Source organism: Pelodiscus sinensis, chromosome 11 (assembly GCF_052426305.1).
Source record: "Pelodiscus sinensis isolate ZL-2025 chromosome 11, ASM5242630v1, whole genome shotgun sequence".
Lineage (NCBI taxonomy): Eukaryota > Metazoa > Chordata > Testudines > Trionychidae > Pelodiscus > Pelodiscus sinensis.
The window spans coordinates 41,132,807-41,154,209 of NC_143062.1; the positions used below are offsets into that span (position 1 = coordinate 41,132,807).

Genomic DNA, 21,403 nt, shown 5'->3' on the forward strand with positions numbered 1-21,403 from the left:
GGGAAGGCTAGTCCCCAACCTCATCCCTTCCACTTTAGTCTTTGCCTCTTCCAGGAGCTGGGAGCTGTTCCCCTTTACTCCCCACTCTGGGCCTGAAAAGTCTCCAAGTACTTTTTGAAAAAAGTATGTGGCAACTCAGAAATCCTGAACTGGATGTCTTGAGCTAACAACACACATGGAATATTTCATCTGCACAAAACAGCTGACTCAGATGTTTTACATTTATAGGTTGTACCAGTTTGTTTCAGCGTTTAGAATGAGGTTTTTAGCACAGGTCCAGCTTGTCTTCCACCCGTCAATGCAATGTTTACTACCCAAAAGCCCTTACCCCAAGCAACGGTGTAGGTACCATGGTCTCCGAAGCCCAGAATGCCCTGGTACAGACCTGGTTGTAAAAGTACCATACGTGGATAGGTTAAAACCATTCTGTGAAGATCTTGCTCCTGAAGGAATGGTAATTGATGTACAATATACAGTATAATATAGTATCATCTTGGTGTAGTTTGATGACTTGTTAGCAGACTCTAATTTAACACTGAGAGATCCACAAGAAATTATGAATCCTCTAAATCCACCAGTTCCAAAAAGCAGATTATCTTAGATGACATGCTCAAAAATATTTCACAGCAGGTATTGGAGCAGGAAGGGAAATATGAAAAGGAATTTAATTTTTATTTTATTAAAATACATGTGGTTTGACATCACCGGAATCTCTCAATGAATAATAACTCTGCAATTCACAACTGCTTATTATTAAATTCTATGTATTACTTGATTGTTTATTCTTTTGCTCTTTAGTACATTTTAAATAATTAATTTTGCTCCCACTATGAAGAATGGGGGTGGCAGAAATCTATGGTATAAAACTGTTTAATCCCAGTATATCAAAATATTGGCAATTCAGTATGTTTTCATTTATTCAATTAGGCCAATTTAGAGAGCTACTAGAGAATTCATAAGCAGACTGAAGCTTTAGTCGAGAAAGTACAATAAATGAAGACAGAAGGTTTTTTTTATGCATCTTTCACGAATAAATGAGTCCTAGGAGAAAAGTATTGCTGCTGTCCATGTCAGTGAATATAGCATTTAGAAAGCCAGTCATTGGAACTTAGCCTTTCTTCAAATGCAGCGGAGGAAAATGTAGGGTACTTATAGATTAATACATTTACTGCAAGACACATGCATTAGGTATCAGTTAAGCAGAACTGACATCCTCTGGAAAGAAGCAATTAAGCTATCTTACTATCATTATGATATGGCACAATAGTTGCCTGTCATTAGGAGAGCAAGAGACAGAGGAACTGCAGAATCAATCTCCTATTTTTAGGTCCCGAATCAGGAAAGCATTTAACCATGTGCGTATGTCCATTTCTATCCAGGATAATACTGAACCGTACGCTTGAAATTAAGCACATGATGCTGAACAGAGATCTTTTCTTGAATCAGAGCCTTAATGCTTTTCACTAACAAATGTTGCAGGAATTTGTTAGGTTCACATATGAGTCCAGATAATACATAGGAGACTCAGAAATAGGAATTGACGGATCTGCTAACAGAGATTCTCAAACTTTTTCATAATGTGGAGACCACATCTTAATAGAATGATCACATGAGCCCTCTCTGCTCTCATGGGTGATCACCCAGCATTCCTGTGGCAGCTCTCGCAATTGCTTACATTGAAAAGGGATGGGAGGAAGAAGATGTATTTATAGCTGTTGTTAATTGTTCTTTTTTAAATGACTTGATTGTACTGTCTGCTTTTGTTCTTTGTTTTGTTCTGTGTTACTGGCTCTTTGCTTCTTGTGACGGGATATGCATCCACTGCACAGGGCCAGGAAGGGGGTGGTTAATGCCCTGTGGTCAGAGGAAGTCCCGCCCTCCAGCTGTACTGGACATGCGCCAAGTGCAGGGGCAGTATAAAAGGGAGCAGCTCAGCTCACTCTGGGCTGTAAAGTCCTTCGTCTCCAGCAATCGCAGGAACTGCAAAAATTCAGAGAGTCTGGCCATTGGGCCATGCTGCCCTGTGACATGGGCGACTTCATAGGCTTTAGCTACTAGGCTATAGTGCCCTGTGGCCAGAGAGCTACTATATGGACGCTGGCCATTAGGCTGTGCTGCTCTGCAACTTGAAGATTCTGTCCATTTGATAGTGCTGCCCTTCAATCCAAGTACTACAGTAAAGACTGCAGCCACTTGGCTGTACTGCCCTGTGATCAAAGGGATATTATATGGACCCTCGGGCCATGAGGCCGCCCTACTTTGGGGTGATGGAGTCACTCAGGCCACCAATGGACCAACGAGAGCAAACAGTGTTTACACACCCCTGCCACCTCGCTCTGATAGGATGGGGTGCATATACACCATGACACTTCCCTTAACACATTACTAAGATGCATTGTCCCCTACTTCCGGAGTGTTCCTCTGCTTCTTGTGGCTGGCAGCTTCAGTCCCACTGACGGTTCAGACTTTGAAGGCAGGTCCTGTTTTCTTGCCTCATATTTGTAAGCAACTAGCTGTTGAGCCTGAGCTCTATTTGTTTCCATCTGCTTGTACAGGCTTTACAGGTTTCTTAGCTCCTTTTTCCTTGGATACTTGTGAAAATCGAGACAGTCACATTCGTTCTCCTTGGATCTGCTCCAGCAGGCAACAGTTTGGGAGCCACTGGTTTCAGACAGTTTTAAATATTATAGCACTGTCAAATCCCAAGGCTAAAAGGGAGTGCAGGTTGAACCTCTCTAATTCCGCACCTTGGGACCTGACCAGTGCCATACCGGAGAATTTGCCAGACCATGGGAGGTCAGTATTGTCTAGCACAAGGGTGCGCAATAATTTTTGACCAGGGGACACTTCAGACATTTTTTAACTGGCCCCGGGCCACCCTGGAAGGGGTGAGGACAGGACATTTCCATGCTTCCCCACCCACAGACCCTGATTGGTGTGGGGGCGGGGGAGCATGCGAAGTCTTTGCTGCCTGCAGAGAGAACTGGCAGCTGTTCTCTCTAGGTGCCCGTGCCCCTGGCAATGGGAGGAGACTTTGCATGCTCCCCCCTGCTACCCCAGGTCAATCAGGGCCTGGGGAAAGGGAGCACATGAAATCTCTCACTCCCTGACCCTGCCCTGCAAGGGAGCACCATGTTTAGCATCAGCCACCAACTGAGCCAGCAGCTGGTGATTGACTTTAAGTCGTGAGCCCCTTGCAGGGCGGGAGGAGACTTCATGCGCTTCTCCCTCCCCCAAGCCCTGATTAGCCCTGGGGCAGGGGGAACATGCAAAGTCTCCTCCCACCCTGCCCCCATCCTGCAAGGAGTATGTGGTGTTTAGAAGTGCGCTGATTGGCCTAGGGGTGGGGCGAGTGGCAGGGTCTTTGCGGGCCAGATCAACTTGCTTTGCAGGCTGGATCCTTTTGCCCACCCCAAGTCTAGCAGCATTACCATCACTTCCACTGCTTACTGGGCTCTTAGAAGACACTTGGGGTAAATTAGAGCTAAATAACAGCACAAAACACTGAGAGCCAGGACTGGTGGCTGTAAACAGACTTTATGGGACCGTGGGAAACTTGGCCACACTCGTGATAAGTGGACATCTAACTAACTAAAATTATGCCAGACCACGGAAGTTGCTGGACCAGATTGTGCCAAACTAGAGAGGTTCAATCTGTTCTGGAGTTCTGATTATACAAAGCTTTCCTGTTTAAGGCCTTGTCCACAGTACAACCGCATATTTGTAACCAGCTATTGACAAACATATCTGACCCAGTTAGAGCAAACAGTTTGAATTATGTCCGCAATGCAGACTTCTTGATTGAGAGCTGGAGATAAATGTGCTTCATATCTCTGCCTATCAGGCTGTCTGTTTATATTAGTGATTTCTAGGAACATCGGGCAGTTACCCGATGTTGCTTCAGCAACAGAGTACCCAGAAGAAGCTGTGAGGATTCTTAGGGTACATAGGACTGTGAGTTTTGTTGTTAACCTTCCCTGTTTGTGCTTAACTGAGCATTAGTTCCCTGACACCATCAGCCTGTTGGCCACCCAAACAGTGCTCTCTGGGCTATGTCATCCCTTATTGTGCCTTTCCGGTTAACAATAAGTGCCGCACAGTCCCTGAGCCACTTTGAAGCATTCCGCTGTACTGTACAGCCTCTTCTCCAGCAAACAGTCACAGAAACACTAGATCTGCTGTCTCCAGGGGAACAGTGTATGCACTGGTTTGTATGATTCAACATAGTATCAGCACAAATCACTAATACTGCAGAACTGAGCTATACAGGCAGTCCCCGAATTACGTGGATCCGACTTATGTCGGATCCGCAATTACGAATGGGGCTTTTCTCGCCCCGGAGGACGGGAGCGGCGGGACGACCAGATGCGCCGCGGTCCGCCGCCCCCGTCCTCCGGGGCAAGAAAAGCTGCTCCCCGTCTCCCTGGTCTGCAGGGAGACGGGGAGCAAAGCCTTGGAGCACGCCCGCAACGGGACAGCCCAGGCGCGCTTGAGCTGTCCCCTGCGGGCGTGCTCCGCGGCTTTGCTCCCCGTCTCCCGACCAGCAGACCAGGGAGATAGGGAGCAAAGCCTCGCAGCACGCCCGCAGTGGGACAGCCCAGGCGCGCTTGGGCTGTCCTGCTGTGGGCGTGCTCCATGGCTTTGCTCCGCGTCTCCCAGGTCAGCAGACCAGGGAGACGGAGCAAAGCTGTGGAGGACTTGGGCGGTCCCGCCACCCCCGTCTCCCTGGTCTGCTGGGGGGGGGGGGAGCAGCTAGTGCCCCCCCCCCCCCCCAGCAGACCAGGCTTTTCTTGCCTACCCCTGGGGTAGAGCAGCTGGGGGCTGCTGGGTTGGTCCCGCAGCGCCGCTCCGGACTAACCCGGCAGCACCCCAGCTGCTCTGCCCTGATTCAGCCGCTGCTGGTCAGTTTCAGCAGCAGCTGAATCAGGATGCCTGGGGCAGAGCAGCTGGGGTGCTGCTGGGTTGCTCCAGTAGCGCCGAGGAGCCGCGCTACTGGAGCAACCCAGCAGCACCCCAGCTGCTCTGCCCCAGGCGTCCCCAAGTCAGCCGCTGCTGAAACTGACCAGCGGCTGACTACAGGAAGCCGGAGGCAGAGTTGCTCTGCCCCTGGCTTCCTGGAATCAGCCGCTGATCAGTTTCAGCAGCAGCTGACTTGGGGACGCCTGGGTTTCTTAAGTTGAATCTGTATGTAAGTCAGAACTGGCGTCCAGATTCAGCCGCGGTTGAAACTGATCAGTTTCAGCAGCGGCTGACGCCAGTTCCGACTTACATACAGATTCAACTTAAGAACAAACCAACAGTCCCTATCTTGTACGTAACCCGGGGACTGCCTGTATAGCTCTGTGAAAACGAAGTTTGTCACAAGATTCAAGAGATAGTGTGTAAGGATAACGGAAACAAAGCAGTTACCTATAACGTAAAATCATAACATTCTTCCTAGAGATGTTAGTTAGGCTAACCTATATAATTGAAAACTTAAAAAACAACAAATGGTCTAATAGCACCTTAAAGACTAACAAAATATGTAGATGGTATCATGAGCTTTCATGGGCACAACGCACTTCTTCAGATGAGAGAAGTATTAGAAGTCCAGATCCAAGAATAAATAAGGGAAGGGGGGGAGGAGGGGGAAAAAAAGAAAAGGAGGGGAGGAAAAAAGAGATAGTGAAAAGATGGGTCAAATAATTACAAGAGGCTGATAAGAACAATTAACACCTCTGTTGGCTGGTTGGTGTCGTCAGATTAAAGTGTTCTCCAGCAGGTTTTTGTGTATTGCCTTTTCAGATATCTGATTTGTGTCCATTAATTCTTTCCCATAGAGTCTGTCCATTCATTAATGGATCTCCAAGTCACTGATTTGTTTCAGGCGAGTTCCACAAGCCAAGGGGTTGGAACAGAGAAGGGCTGGAACTTAATTTCATTCACAAGTTTAATTCTTATGCAAATGGTATGAACAGGGACATTGGCTGGCTCGCACACTACCTTCCACATCCTAATGATTTAACCAACCCCTCCTTTTTTTCTCTTTTTTTTCTCCTTCCCCCTCCCCTCTTCCCTTATTTATTCTTTGATCTGGACTTCTAATACTCCTGTCAACCGAAGTGGGTTGTGCCCATGAAAGCTCATGTTACCATCTACATGTTTTGTTAGTCTTTAAGGTGCTGCTAGACTATTTGTTGTTTTTTAAGTTTTTCCTGTTACAGACTAACTCAGCTACCCTTCTGAAGCTATATAATTGAGTTGCATTTTAGCTAAAATCTTTTTCAGCGTCTTTTGTCAAGGTAGACAGAGATCCCCCTGTGGCTAATTTTCCTGTATTCTGCTGTCTTGTTGATTTTGCATCCCCCTATTGACTTTGTATGTAGATGTGTAGCCATTGTGCTACATTATTTAATTTGCATGCTGACAGAGACAGGTGACTAAACATCTTTTGTCTGACAGAAAACCTGTTTGTTCACTCTCCCTTGATACAGACTTTAAAATGCATTTTCAGCGTATGTCCATAACTCTTACATAGTAGCTGTAAATATATTTTACAACACTAGTAATTACCATTGTGACCCCTCTTTTGTTTAGGGTCTTGCACGACATTCTTTGGTGAACCAGAATGTACCTATAAGCAGGGCTCGCCAGCCGCACATTGCTGCGCTCTGTGCATGCGCAGATCGTTCTACACATGCGCAGATCACTCTGCACTGGCTCTTCTGGGGTGTAATCTACTTGCCACAGGCGAGTAGATTACATTGTTTGTCAAGCCCTGCCTATAAGGATCAGGATGTTCTTGTAACCTCCCTGGCAATTGGCATGGATAAGTTTTTGGATCATAGGAAGTGCAAAAATGACACCACCGGCATGACTCTTTGGGAAGAAGGACTAGCATTATTAAGTAAAGGGTTCCTTTCAGCACTGCAAAAAGCAAAGAAAACCACAAAACAATGCTTCAACTTGGTTAAAAGAAAGAAAACCACTTTGGATATTCCACTGTGGATATACATCTGTTCCAGAATAGCACCAAGCCAGAAGCTGCTGTCCTGGGGGAATTCATCATACATGGCTCTGACGGCACCTTCCTTAGAAGGGGAGCCTACATTTCTTTTTTCAGGAGAGTTGAATGTTGTTGAAGAACTTTCCTCACCTCCTCAGAGACATGATCTCAACCCCAACAGAGGGTCCAGAATTTCTTGGGTGCCTTTGTAGTTCTACAAGGCTGAGTTAATGTGGGACTGTCGTTAGGCCTTCCCAACCCAGCATTTGATCCCTTACACTAGGTGCCATTACTTATCACTTTGGGGCCCAATAGAAAGCATGAAGAATCTATGCAGTCCCTTCAAGAATTGCTGTCATACCCTTTCCACAGCAGAACTAAATCCTCCTCAAGAGTCTATACAAGAGGAAAGAAGGAAAAAAAAAACAGAACCAATCGTACTGGCGATCTCACTGAGAAGGATTTCATTTTCTACTGACTAGGAGGTTGCTTCAGATTGTTCTTCTCCACCTGATGACAACAGGCAATTTTAAGATCTGTTAAGGAGGGTGGCAGATGCATTCATTTCCTCCAAGGGAGTTCCAAGAAACACCTCAATGCTCCCGGACATCCTACAGAGCTGTGCCTAATAAAATACCACACCTCATCAGGTGATGATATTCTGGAGCCTGCCAGAGCTGTGTCTCACACATGAGCGACATGTGCTACCTTGCCTAAGGGGCAAAAGAGAAATATTCCATACCAGCCACGGAAGCAGACTGTTTATTTACATGACCTGCCCTAAACGCACCATGTTTGCATGCTGCCAAAGAAGGAAGTAGACACTATCAATCACGTTCTTTCTCTAAGAAGGCGACTAAATGACTAGACCACCTGGGGATAAAAAAATCTTCACCTCTACCATTCTTCAATTCAGAATATCAAAATGACCAAGCATTGCTTTCTAAATATGGCTATTAATTACACAGTTCACTGAATTTGCATAAAGACTCTTTCAAGAGAATAGAGAACAGTTCTAAACTCTTACTGGGGAAGGTGAAGCTGATTGTCAGATCCTCCCTCCATGCTATAGCCAGTTCAGCTGACACCACATTCTGTTCAGTGGTAATGCTAATAATCATATATAAAGTGTCCTGGCTCCACTTGTCAGGATTCCCCCGGGATAGTAAGACCATAGCAGCTAACTCTGAAATATTCTGTACTCTGCACTCCTTGGAGAAATATACCCCAGTTCTCAAAAGGAAGTTCCATAGGCTGCAAATATAAAAACCCAAGCTGCCTTTCAATCCTTTAATGATCAGAGAGGATACAAATCACCACACAAAAAAAAGACGAAGACCATAGAGAATCAAGCATAATACTCTGCTTCCTTCTTCCTTTCAACCACAGCATCCTGCTAAAATGTTCTTTTGATGGTATCTTTGAGAGCTGTGAATCCATCTATATGTAGCATCCTTCAGCTGAAACCCAAGCACTCAGTTTGGAGGTTGCATAACCCATTTTTCCCCACACATAGTGGACAATGACAATGCTCAAATGGGTCCTTGATAGCATTCATTCCAGCTGTTTCATAGCATTCACTTCCCTTCTCCTTCCAAAATTCCCTTCCCTCTTCAAGAGACGACATCTAGTCAAAAAGTAGACTGCTACTTCTCTTGGGTGTCATAGAGCTGAAATCCCCTCAACACTAAGAGAAGAGATTCTATTCAAGGTATTTTCTCATCCCCAAAAAGAAGGGAGGATGAAGACCCATCTTGAATCTCAGACAGCTTAATGTATTTATCTGTAAAATGAGATTCAGAATGGTCACACGGCTGTCAGTAATTCCATCTGTGAACAGAAATGATAGGTTTACAGTTCTTGACCTAAAGGATGTCTGCTTCCGTAGACACACACATCCCTCTCACAGGATTTTCCTCATGTGCATAGTGGACAGGAACAATTACCAATAGAGTTCTCCATATTCAGTACCAGAGATATTTACAGAGATAGTAGTAGCACACCTGCAAGAGATATTCCGTTTTTCCCTTATATGGATGATTGGCAATTTATAAGGAAGACATAGAAGGAAGTAGCAACAACAGCTTCTTCCCTAATCAACTTCCTGACATCTTTAGGAATCTGAGTGAACACAGAAAAGTCCTTTTTAGTTCCCACACAGACTGAAGTTAATTGACACAGCCTTGGACTTTGTTACCACCAAAGCATACCTCCCTCATGACCAATTTCAAAAGCATCATACCCAGAGATATCTGTCTGTTTATGCTTAGACCTTGTAGGTCACATGGCATCTTGCACTTGTGTCTTTTCTCATGAGACTATTACTTCATTGCCTGCAGGCTTGGCTATGCACTGTCTGTGCCAAGCAGACAGGACATAGACAAATTAAATGCACTCCTTCTCAGGTGTAAGGCAGGATTTGGGGGTATATCTACACTGCCCGCTCCTTACGGTAGTATGTAAGTACCCATTCCTCTAGAACCAGTTTAAATAGTAGTACGTATCGTGAGACGCTACTTAGTAATAAAGATATGCCTGCATACTTTAGAATAGGTACCCTTCATGGTTCTCTGAGCACCCAAGAACTGCCTTCCCTGTCTATATTGCTATTTGTTCCTCTACCTCCCTGCTGCCAGAATCTTCCCCTGTGGGGCAAGGCTCTGGCAGCTCTCTGCTGCTGTTGTAGCCTTTCCCTGATGCAAGGAAAGATTCTGGCATCAGGAAAGCAGTGGAGAAAAACTCGTAGCAGCTCTCCACTATCAGTGCCTGGCCCTGCAGCCTTCCCACTACCAGAGCCTTTTACTGATGCATGTAGCTACACACTAGAGTGTGAAAGCAACTTGCTTTGCATTATGACATACACTATATGCCACTGCTAGTGGTGTATAGGATAGAGATTGCCTCAGTGGACACACAGAGAACATATGTGTCTTGGAGTCCCATTTTCTTCCTCTCCACCCATGGGGACCCTGATCATGAATGCCTCTTTGTTGAGATGGGGGGGCTGATCCGGATGAGCAGACAGTACAAAAACATGGAGTTTCAGGACACACAGAAACCTCTTAGACCTGAGAATAGTGTGAGAAGCCTGCAAACATTTTTTGTCACTAATATAAAATCATATTCAGATGGTGGTGAGCTATGTGACAAGTGTTCTGCATCACCAAACAATGGGGTTTAGAATCCCGCCATTTGCATAGAAACTGCTAACCTTTGGAACTGGTGAATTCACCATCAGATTGCTTTTTTGGTGGTGCACTTCACAGATCATAGTACATTAGCAGATAGCCACATCAGGCATTTCGTTACAGGTCACATTTGGGAACTCCATGACTTGGTGAATACAGTTTTCTACCAGAACATTTTCAACTATGGGAGGGGGGGGGTTCTATTTTGCAACCTGATTGCATCTCCAGGGAGCAAAAAGTGCATAGTGTACGGCTCCAGGTCTTGAGAACTGTGTGGTTCAGTATCCTTAGTGTATTCATTCACACTATTCCCCCCCTCAACTTGGATTCTGAATAAGGGTACGTCTAGACTACAGGCTTTTGTCGACAGAAGTTTTGTCGACAGATACTGTCGACAAAGCTTTTGTCGACAAAGAGCATCTAGACTACATTCAGTTCTGTCGACAAAGCAAGCTGCTTTGTTGACAAAACCCTGTAGTCTAGACACAACCCTAGATGCAATAACACCTTCTGTCGACAGAACTCTGTCGACAAAAGGCGTTATGCCTCGTAAAATGAGGTTTACCAGCGTCGACAAAACTGCTGAGTTCTGTCGACGTTATGTCGACAGAACTCAGCGGTAGTGTAGATGCAGGTATAGTTTTGTCGACAAAAGTCCACTTTTGTCGACAAAACTCTGTAGTCTAGACACACCCTAAGAGTCTAGCAGGATGGAACGGTGGTGATCCCGGTTGTGCCCAGATGGTTCTGGCTTCTCCCAGCCTCATACAATTTTCAGCGTGTCTGCTGATGATTATTCAGGCCTTTATCGTCTAGGAGAAAGGCCAAGTCAGGCATCCCAATTGAGATTCCCTCTGTGTTACCACATGATCTCTGTATGGGCATCAGAACTGGAGAAGGATCTGTTCAGAAGTTCTCCAGAACATTCTCAGTAATAGCAGGAAGGAGTCCACTAGACAGTGCTACCTGCCAAGTGGAAAAGATTCTCCATCTGATGCCAACACCCTCTATCAGCTCCAAAGGACTCTGACATCCCTACTGTCCAAGGCTATTTACTTTCCTTAACAACATTGGTCTGTCAATTCTCTTTCAGCAGCCATCAACAGTCACTCTGTCAATTAACGACTGCTTAATTTTCAATCATTCAGTGACAGCATGGTTTCTGAGAGCCCTAATCAGAACTTTCTCTGTCTGACCCCTTAGTTGTCTTCTCACTGACATAACTATTAGTATAAGTCTCCTTTCCATCATCTCAGCTAGAAGGGAAGGAATGAGAGAGCCCTTTTGGGTGATCACTGAATACAGTTTCTATAAGGCTAATGTAGCTCAGCTACCCCAGACTAACACGGCTACATCTCTACCACTATAAGGCTAATGTTTCTTTGAGACTGCATCCCAGACTCATGTAAACCAAGTGATAAATGTATCAGCCCTGTTGCTGAAATCCCACATCAGCAATGACAAGAGACTTTCTTCTCAGGATATTTGTTGGGTTTTGGCACTCTACATACAGAAAACAAGACTGATCAGGAAATTGCCTAGACTGTTTATGTCCCTGGTAGAATGGATGAAAGAAGAAGGGATTTTCTTTGCAGCGATTTTTCAAATGGATCTCAGGCTCTATTCTACAATGTTGAAAATTGGCAGATATCCCTCCTTCACAGGATATGAGGGCTCAGTTTGCCAGAGTCCAGGCATTGTTGGTGGTCTCTCTGAGATGTTCCACTTATTGAATTCTGCAAAGGCGCAGCCAAGGACTTGGCCAGTACCTTTATATTACGCACTGGTACAAGCATCCACAGCTGATGCATCTTTTGGCTTGTCCACCCTCAGTATAACTGAGATCCTTGAACCATCTCCTGCAATGAGCACTGCTAATCAGTCACAGACAGTGGAATATACTTGGGGACCACATATCTTGAAGAACTCTGGTTATGATAATCATAGAAGCAGAACTGGAAGAGATCTCAAGAGGTCATCCATTCCAGTCCCCTGCCCTCACAGCAGGACCAAGCACTGTTTAGATCATCCCTGACAGGTGTTTGTCTAACCTGCTCTTAAATGTCTCCAGTAATGGAGATTCCACAAGCTCTCTAGGCAATTTATTCCAGTGTTTAACCACCCTGACAGGAAGTTTTTCCTCATGTCCAACCTAAACCTCCCTTGCTGCTGTTTAAGGCCATTGCTTCTTGTCCTATCCTCAGAGGTCAAGGAGAAGAATTTTTCTCTCTTCTCCTTGTAACACCCTTTTAGATACAGGGAGTCCCCGAGTTACGCGGATCCGACTTATGTCGGATCCGCAGTTACGAACGGGGCCGTTCCTCTCCCTAGTCTCCAGCAGACCAGGGAGAGGAAGCAAAGCGGCAGAACACGTGGGCAGCGGACAGGGTTGTCCGCTGCCCACGCGCTCCGAGGCTTGGCTCTGCTTTGCCCCCCCCCCGCGTCCCCGTGGTCTGCAGTCCCCCTGTCAGCTGGCCGCGTCCCCCTGGTCTGCAGGCCCCCTGTCAGCTGGCCGCGTCCTCCGCGGCTTGGCTCTGCTTTGCCCCTCCCCCCATCCCCCTGGTCTGCAGACCAAGGGGACGGGGGGGCAAAGCAGAGCAAAGCCGCGGAGCACGCAGGCAGTGGACAGCCCAGACGCGTCTGGGCTGTCCGCTGCCAGCGTGTTCCGCCGCTTTGCTCCCCGTCCCCCTGGTCTGCAGACCAGGGGGACGGGGAGCAAAGCAGAGCAAAGCCACGGAGCCCGAGGGCAGCAGGACAGCCACGGCGCGTCTGGGCTGTCCCGCTGCCCCCGTGCTCCATGGCTTTGCTCCGGACACCTGTGGTACAGCAGCTGGGGCGCTGCCAGTTGGTCCCGTAGCGCCGCTCTGGGCGCTACTGGACCAACCAGGCAGCACCCCAGCTGTTCTGCCCCAGGCGTCCTGATTCAGCCACTGCTGGTCAGATTCAGCAGCGGCTGAATCAGGACGCCTGGGGCAGAGCAGCTTGGGTGCTGCTGGGTTGGTCCAGTAGCGCCGAGGAGTGGCGGCGCTACTGGACCAACCCAGCAGCACCCCAGCTGCTCTGCCCCAGGCATCCCCAAGTCAGCCGCTGCTGAAACTGACCAGCGGCTGACTATAGGAAGCCCCTGCCCCGGGCTTCCTGGAATCAGCCGCTGATCAGTTTTAGCAGCAGCTGACTTGGGGATGCCTGGGGTTCTTAAGTTGAATCTGTATGTAAGTCAGAACTGGCGTCCAGATTCAGCCACGGTTGAAACTGATCAGTTTCAGCAGCGGCTGACGCCAGTTCCGACTTACATACAGATTCAACTTAAGAACAAACCTACAGTCCCTATCTTGTACGTAACCCGGGGACTGCCTGTACTTGAAAATGGCTGTCATGTCCCCCCTCAGTCTTCTCTTTTCCAAACTAAACAAGCCCACTTCTTTCAGTAACTCAGTTTCAGATACACGGAGCACATGCATACTCTCAATGAAATACAGATAGGAATCACACATTTCAGAGAACTCCAGTTATCATGACGCTGGCAACTTCTGTTTTCAGACGCTCCAATTTCAGAAGCACATTACATTTAAACATTTTACTTTTCTTTCACTAACACTTCTTAAACTTTATAAGAAAACAGTGTAAGGCATAAGCAAATGCAACAGGCATTTCAATTTGCCTTTCATAATTTTAAGGCAATACTTGCCTAGTATTTTCTGAAAAAAGGTCTTCTGGTTTCTTGTTAAATTATTACGCAGTTACTGCATTGCATACATTATATTTATTGTAAGTAATTTTTGATTTTTAACTTTCCATTTGTTTAGTGGGAAGGGAGCATATTGCTCAAAAAAACAGAGAGAGATATAAATGTTAACCTGTACATCAAAAACTACAGAGAGTATAGTGAAGGCAGCTCATCGTAAACCTCAGCAGGTGGTGTCAACATTTATGTTGAAAAGCCAGAGGCAGCCAGATGGAAAATTGCATCTTTAACCCCTGAGGTCATAATGGCATGTCATCGCTTCATTTGATCCCCCTGCTAAGTGAGCTTATCAACCACCCTGCTGTCATTCTTGTTATTACTTTCATTTCCATAATAAAATTACATTTAATTTGTCTGGTGTGCGACTCCCCTCCCCTCCTTTTGTGCTTTTACAGACTGCAATGATGTATATTTGGGAAGGATGACTTCCTAACTAAAGCTTACTAAAAGACCAGTTTTGTCGTGCTTTTTCCCCAAAATAAAATCATTGGGTCTCTGATGTGAGGGACATAGGGGAATGGAGACAGCAGAAGAGCTGTGAGGTAACAATAGGTTATCAGGTGAGTGAGGGGAGGAAGCTGCTAAGAGCAAAGGGAATCTGTGTGAATGATGTAGGACAGGGGTGGGGAACTTTTTTTGGTCAATGGCTGGTGACCCACAGAAAAATCAGTTGGGGACCACACACAAGTGAGAAGCAAAAAAAAAAAAAAAAAAAAAAAAAACCAACCCCATGCCTCACACACCAGAGCCTAGGGGGGACCCAGGATAGTAAATTTTGTGTGCTCCATCCTCACAGGGAGATGGCGGGGGGCTGGGCTTCCCAATGTGGGGGAGGACCTCTGAGCCTCGGGGGACAGATCCAGGCAAGCCAGCAGCCATATCCGACCCCCAGGCCTTAGGTTCCCCACACCGATGTAGGAGAAGGGAGCAGAAAGCACTGATGCTCGGAGAACCTCCTGTTCATCATGAGATGAGACTCCTGCTGCTGTGACCCACAGGAGTTTTGTCAGCTGTTGAAGCCAGGGAAACACTAACAGGTTTTCTTACCTGCTCCTGCAGCCTTGATCTATTCTCTGGTTCCCCCACCTATCTCTTTCTGCTCTTCTAGGCTCCGGTGAGCCCCTTCCCAAAGATTGCACCCTGTCCACAAAGTCTCCCATATCCTGCTCTTTCACATCCCATAGACATTGGCGGGACAGGGCTCACAAGCATAATTCGAAGACTAATTTTGTGGCCTGGTGGGGGGAAATTCTGAATTGGATTAAGAGCCTGAGGAAGGGAGCTGGGATATTTTTAGATAAAGGGATGTCTGGAGGCCAGGGAGAGGAGAGAGAGAAATTGAATGAGGAGCCAGGAGAGAGAAATGAGCTGACTGGACAAGGAGACTGGAGATAAGGAATTGGGGTGGGGAGAGACTGGGACTGATGGGACAAGGAGATTGGAACTCTGAGTCTGAGAGTGTATGTGAGAAAGATGGAAACTTTGACCTGGCAAGGAAACTGGAGCTGCTCAGAAATGAGGCAGGGTTGTATAATGGAGGTTTCTGTAGAGTCCATGTTTCATTTGTTTTAGAAATTGGAGGGTGGGTATTGAATGATGCAGGGGACCACAAGAAGGGAATAGAAAGAAAACGGTGCCATGGTAGAGTCAAAAAATTTAAAATTCTGTATCCTTTATTTACATTCTAGTAGCGTCAATTATTGTGGTAATTTATTTCAAAATACTTGTCAGCAACTGTGTAACAAAAGGGAGTAGAGAGTTAAAAAAACTTATGACAACCCAGTTCCTGTTTCTCTGCTCCCTCTGCCCCAGAGCCTGTCCTCCAGCCAAAATATCTGCCTTCAGACCCTCCCCCCACCCTGAGCAGAGCCCAGCCAAGAGATGTAGATATATTCCAGGCAGGTGTTTTGCAATCTTCTACTTTATAAGTGTCTTACTGAATTTTATGTATGCAGTGTTGTAGCTGTGAGATACCAGGATATTAGACAAAGTGAGTGAGATAATATCTTCTATTGGACCAACTCAATAAACTTTACTTAGTCACAAACTTTAACATATTATTGCTGCTAATTTTGGTGCTATGTTTTGTAATGTAAATATACTTCCATTAAAGAAGCAGGTTGAGACCAGGAAATTTATTTGACTTGAGACCAATATCCAGATTAGACCTCACTATTGTTTGCATTCCTGTCATCTTTGCGTGGATACATAATAAACTTAAATCCCAATTAATTTGAAATTTTTCCTGGTATATTACTTAGATTGATGTGAACTCCTAACAGGTATTTATTTTAACTTAACCTCACAAACACTTCCTAGTTGCATGGGATTGTTTAATTTTCACAAAGACTAGTACTTGTTGGTATCCAGCTAACATCTCTTCAGTGAGGACAGATGTAGACAAAAATATTTACTTAATGTCTTCTACCTTATCACCTGTTGCTTAGAAGTAATTTTTGTTACACTTCTTTTGTACATAGTTTATCCATAATTTACAGCATAATAAATATGTCTGAAAAATTTAAAAACTAAAGTAACCTTTTTTTAAGGAATCTGAGGAGAGTATAAAACTGAAGGTGAAGCCTCGCTGAGGAATAGAAGTTTTTTTAATCTCCTTTCATCTTAAAAGTCTCTTTGTCTGTCTGTCTGTCTGTCTGTCCATCAGTCAGTTTGTGCGTCCATCTGTGAGTCAATTTGTTCAAGAACACCTCCTAAATGGCAAGAGCTAGGGTCACCAAATGGGGTTTGTAGCTTCCTCTTACCCTAACTTAAAGCAATGTCAGGGTGTGGTTGTTCCAGGAAAACAGGAAGTGCCTGGAATGGGACTGTTTTTCCAGAACATGGAAAGGGAAGAGCCAGAGAGGAGGGATGCTATACTGCAGAGTGGCTGCTGGAGGCAGTGAGCACAGGGGACAGCTGTACTGGAGCTGTGTAGAGAGATATTGTCAGTGAGCTGTGTAGAGAGATGTTCAGGTCCCTTTTTTGGGTTGAATGTTGATTTAGAACCCTGTCAAGTGCAAGAATAGTTTACATTTTTCCCTCCTGTGGGCTTTACTTTGCAATTATCAGTGTGTCGTTGTGTTATGCATTTACCCAGCTGTAAGTTTTCTCTGAAGTTTGACACACTCTTCTCTAATCATGACTAGCCTAAGTACTTTGTATTATTCCATGTGTGATGGAGCGCACGTGTTGTCATGGCGCCCCTCATCGTCTATCCGGGAAGGGGCCATGCCTAACACCTTTCAGGTGCAACGCCCTTCCCAGCGTGTAATCAGAATCTGAGTACCCTTTGCCTCGAGACACGTACTTTCTAGGTCCTTGGCCGGTACTGAGACTGATCAGGGCGTAGGGGGGCTCGGGCCCACTCCCACTCCGAGTCCCGACCCAGGGCCCTAAGAACCGGGGGAAAGAGCTTCTCGCACAGTTCGGTTGGTGGGGGGTTCCATCCCCGCAACGCATCAACCCACGGGCCACCACGGCCGTGCCCTGGGTTGCTTCCTACCTCTTGCGGTCAAGGGTCCGTGGCTTCTGTGCTCCAGTCACCTCTCTTCCCCTGAGAGCCATCCCTCGCTCCTCTTCCTTCTGTCGGCGGCCTCCTTTTGAGCCGTCCTGCAGGCTCCATAGCTGACGTCGGGGAGGCAGGGCCACCCCGCGTCCAATCCCCGGCATCGTCTGGGTGGGTCTGCCCCAGCCGGGAGGACATGGCCGAACCTCTTCCCGGCTCTTCCTCCTTGGCACCACTCCTCCCCCCACCCGGTGCAGGCTGCCACCGCTGCGTTGGTTGCGTAGGGGGTGGAGCCTCTGGCGTCCGGCCAGACGCCGCCCGAATGCAGGCGCGGCAGCGTTGGAGTCGCAGGTGGAGGGCCGCCTCCCCCCAGAGGGCTGGGGACGGCGCGGCCTTGTAGCGGGGAGCTGGAGCATCCTCGTTACACTCTTCCTCCTCGGCCCTGCTCCTTCCCCCGTCCGGCGCAGCCTGCCACCTCTGCATAGGTTGCATAGGGGGTGGAGCCTCTGGCGTCCAGCCAAATGCCGCTTGACTGCAGGCACGGCAGCGTTGGAGTTGCAGGTGGAGGGCTGCCTCCCCCCAGAGGGCCAGGGACAGCGCGGCCCCGTAGCGGGGAGCCGAAGCATCCCCGTTACACCATGTTTATAAGGAAAGCAATTGAGAGGAGCCCTGTATGGATCAGAGAGGAACATTTTGTCCTTGAGATTTTGGCTATATCCACATTAGCCCTTCTATCAGTATTACTTATGTTGCTCATAGCAATGTGCCAGTATAGACAGCGCTGTACGGGAGACGCCCTCCCACAGATATAGGTACCACTATTCATTGGAGCGGTTTAATTGTGATGATGTGAGAGCTGTGTCTTATGTAAACGTGGCATTTATATGTTTAGTCAGGATGAGTTAATCTGAAACCCCCCCGTGTAAGACAAAAAGGTGGTGTACCCAGGAGTGTGTAATGAATGGGCGGAGACATTTTGCTGAACATTAGTAGGTGTGCGAAGTGGGGCAGGGAGAATGCACAGAAACTGAGAACAGACAAGAGCAGAGGCTACATTCTCTGTAAACTGTGCACTTGTGCAGCTTATAACTAGTTCCATGTGAGCATTCAAAGAACATGTCCAAGGTGGAGACCTACCAGCCAGAGGAGGTCCACCCCGTCCCCAACTTAGCCTGACCTCCAGCCTGCTCTGGCCAGGGAAGAATCAGCCTGATCTGGTACCTTTACCCCAGCCTGAATGCAACCACCGCTGGAGCAGCCCAGCCTTCGCCCCAGAGCCCTACCTCCCCGCTGTGGCTAGAGCAGCCTGACCTTGGAGCCCCGTTTCCTGCCGTAGCCAGAGAGGCCAAGCAGTAGCTCGTGAACACTATGTGACCCTGTAAAAAGCTAAGGAAAAAACTTTGGGTCTGTGCTTGGGGCTATACATTAAATAACCTCCTTTTCTTCTTTGTTTCTCCTGTATTCAGAGAAGCAGGACTTTGCGCATTCCTCTAAATAAACAAGATTGTGTCAAACAAAATACCAAACTGTCAATTTCTGCTTCCAACTGGCACATCCAGGGGGCCCCAAACTTTGACTAGCTGCTGAGCTCTAAAAGGGAAACAATATCCTCCTACGTATGGTAAAAAGCTACAGAGACTGAGGAATGTACATGGCTTTCGGTGCTCCCTGAAGCTTGAGTCCCAGCCTGTCTCATTTCATCTCCATTATGCTACTAGAAGAAGACTCCGCCCAGTTAGCAGCATGGTGCTTCTGGGATTAAATCGGGTGAGAGGACCTCCCTGAGCTGCACCAATCCTGTTCTGCTAAACCAGGAGTGGGCAATAATTTTTGAGCATGGGCCACTCCAAAATTTTTTGAAGTGGTCGCAGGCCACCCTAGAAGGGGCGAGGCCTTGGACAGAAGGGACAGGGCTTTTAAATAGCAGGAGTTAAAAGGGCTCGCAGCTATGGCAACACTAGCGCATTGCCTGGGTGCCTGCGCCCTTTCAACTGCTTTTATTTAAAGGGCTTTTGCACTCCCCATGGCTGCCAGTCAACACGTTGCCTGACAGGCACGGGGAAAGCACAAGCCCATCAAATAGTAGCAGTTGAAAGGGCTCGTATGGCTCCAGCTCGTAGGCAACGCACTAGGGGGTAGAGCCTGTAATAGTCGTGTGGGCCAGATTGGCTTTTGCCCATCCCTGTGCTAAGCCAAAGTATGGTCAGACCCATAAAGAGAAGCTTGAAAGGAAGAGGAGGACTTTGGCTGTTCAGTTCTTCAAATCAACAGCTTTTAATATAGCAGAGGACCAGTTTGGTTTTGTGTTGTTTTGGTTGAAAAAGAAGCCTGCCTAATCTGAAATGCAGGGATTTTTCTTGACTTGTACCTTCCATAAAGTCTCTCCTCAGTGTAAAGCCCTTATTAGCCTATAGCAGGGGTGGCCAACCTGTTACTGGCAAAGAACCAAAATAGTTGTGCATATAGCGCAAAGAACTGGAGGAGTTGTCGAGAAAAAAAAAAGACTGAAAACGTGGTTAAAGGCTTTTTGGCCACATCAGGCTCCTGCCGGCTGCTGCCATCTTGAAGACGCCATTTTGAATGGCTGTGCCGAACGGCTCCCCTGCCCCAGAGAGCACCAGGAGGCGGGGGCTGTTTTCAGGGGCACAGGAGTGGCTTCAGGAGCCGCATGCGGCTTGGCCACCGCTGGCCTAGGGAGTATTATAGATAAAATTAACTGGAAAAAATTACAGATTTAATAGTGGATTTTAGGCAACTATCACCTGTCCTGCACTTGATTGCTACACTTTGTGGTGAATTCTAACCTGTTTGAGGGCATGTTGAACACCTGATTGTTGACACTCTGGTCATCTGAAGAAGTGGGCTGCGCCCACAAAAGCTCATGACACCATCTACATGTTTTGTTAGTCTTTAAGGTGCTACTAGGCTATTTGTTGTGTTTTAAGTTTATCCTGTACAGAGTAACTGGGCCACCCCTCTGAAGCACCTGAAAAGGTGTGCACCTGAGTGAATCCTGTGTTTTAACAGTAGTAAAGTATTCAATGTGATGTCTTTGTCAGGAACACAATCTGAGTTATGTCAAAAGTGGGCTTTCTGTAAAAGACAGGTTTTTAGCAGCTTTTTCCTTTTCATCCTCTCATTATGATGGAAACCCAGTCCTTGTTACAACATAATTACCTTGTCTGAAGCCAGCAGGGAGTTGCTGCTTTATGTGAAGGGTGTGAAGTTCCCTAAATAAACAGAGGATTAATTACATTCACAGCGTGTCATTGAGGTGATGAGATTGATTGATTGTATCGCTCAACTCTTCTACTTTCCTGACACTGGGCTTTGTGGATTGCCTGTTTTCAACTACAAATACTAATGTTTGCTAGGAATTGAGAGCATACTTGGAAATAAGCAACTTTTAGTCCATTGCTTGTTTAGTAGAGGGAAGATTTATATATTTCCTAAGCTGCTTGGTTTAGTTGGTTTTGAATATGTAAAAGGAATGAACAAACACTTGAACTATCTTACCCATTACCAAGATAGCTTTCCCAATTATCACCTCTAATACCATTAACTCACAAACATCCCACTCTCCCCACCTCTAATATCATCAATTCACAGACACTTACCTTCCTTCCTCCCCCCCCCCCCCCGCATCCCCCTTCTGTTCTGAAATGTGATTTGTCCTTTTCATGTGTGTTCATTTTTTTTAATTGTATCCTTTGGTATATATGGTTGTGACTATTTTCTTCCACTATTTGATCTGAGGAAGTGGGTCTGGCCCACGAAAGCTCATCATCTAATAAACCATCTTGTTAGTCTTTAAAGTGCTACATAGTCCTGCGTTTTGCTTGAATATGTATCTTACTCCTAATTATTTCCACATAAAACCAGTAATCAACATGTAAACTCTGTGCTAAAAAATGCTCCCTGAAATATACCCTTGAAAATCAGAGGAATGTTGGCAGTTTGGCCAGACAGCTTGTTTCTGT

General features: G+C 46.6%; 1 protein-coding gene across 2 annotated transcripts in view; it reads left to right on the plus strand.

Moving 5' to 3' along the window:
• The window catches only part of SHQ1 (SHQ1, H/ACA ribonucleoprotein assembly factor), a 121,782-nt gene that overhangs the window by 65,002 nt on the left and 35,377 nt on the right, over window positions 1-21,403 (plus strand). Inside the window, exon 12 of one of the 2 annotated variants that reach the window (XM_075938647.2) lies at window positions 13,980-16,838. The exons of the other annotated variant lie outside the window; for it this stretch is intronic. Coding sequence (XP_075794762.2) covers window positions 13,980-14,022 — 43 coding nt within the window. The 3' untranslated portion in view covers window positions 14,023-16,838. Of the gene's footprint in view, window positions 1-13,979; window positions 16,839-21,403 lie in introns of those variants that run through there. 2 annotated transcript variants of the gene reach the window in all.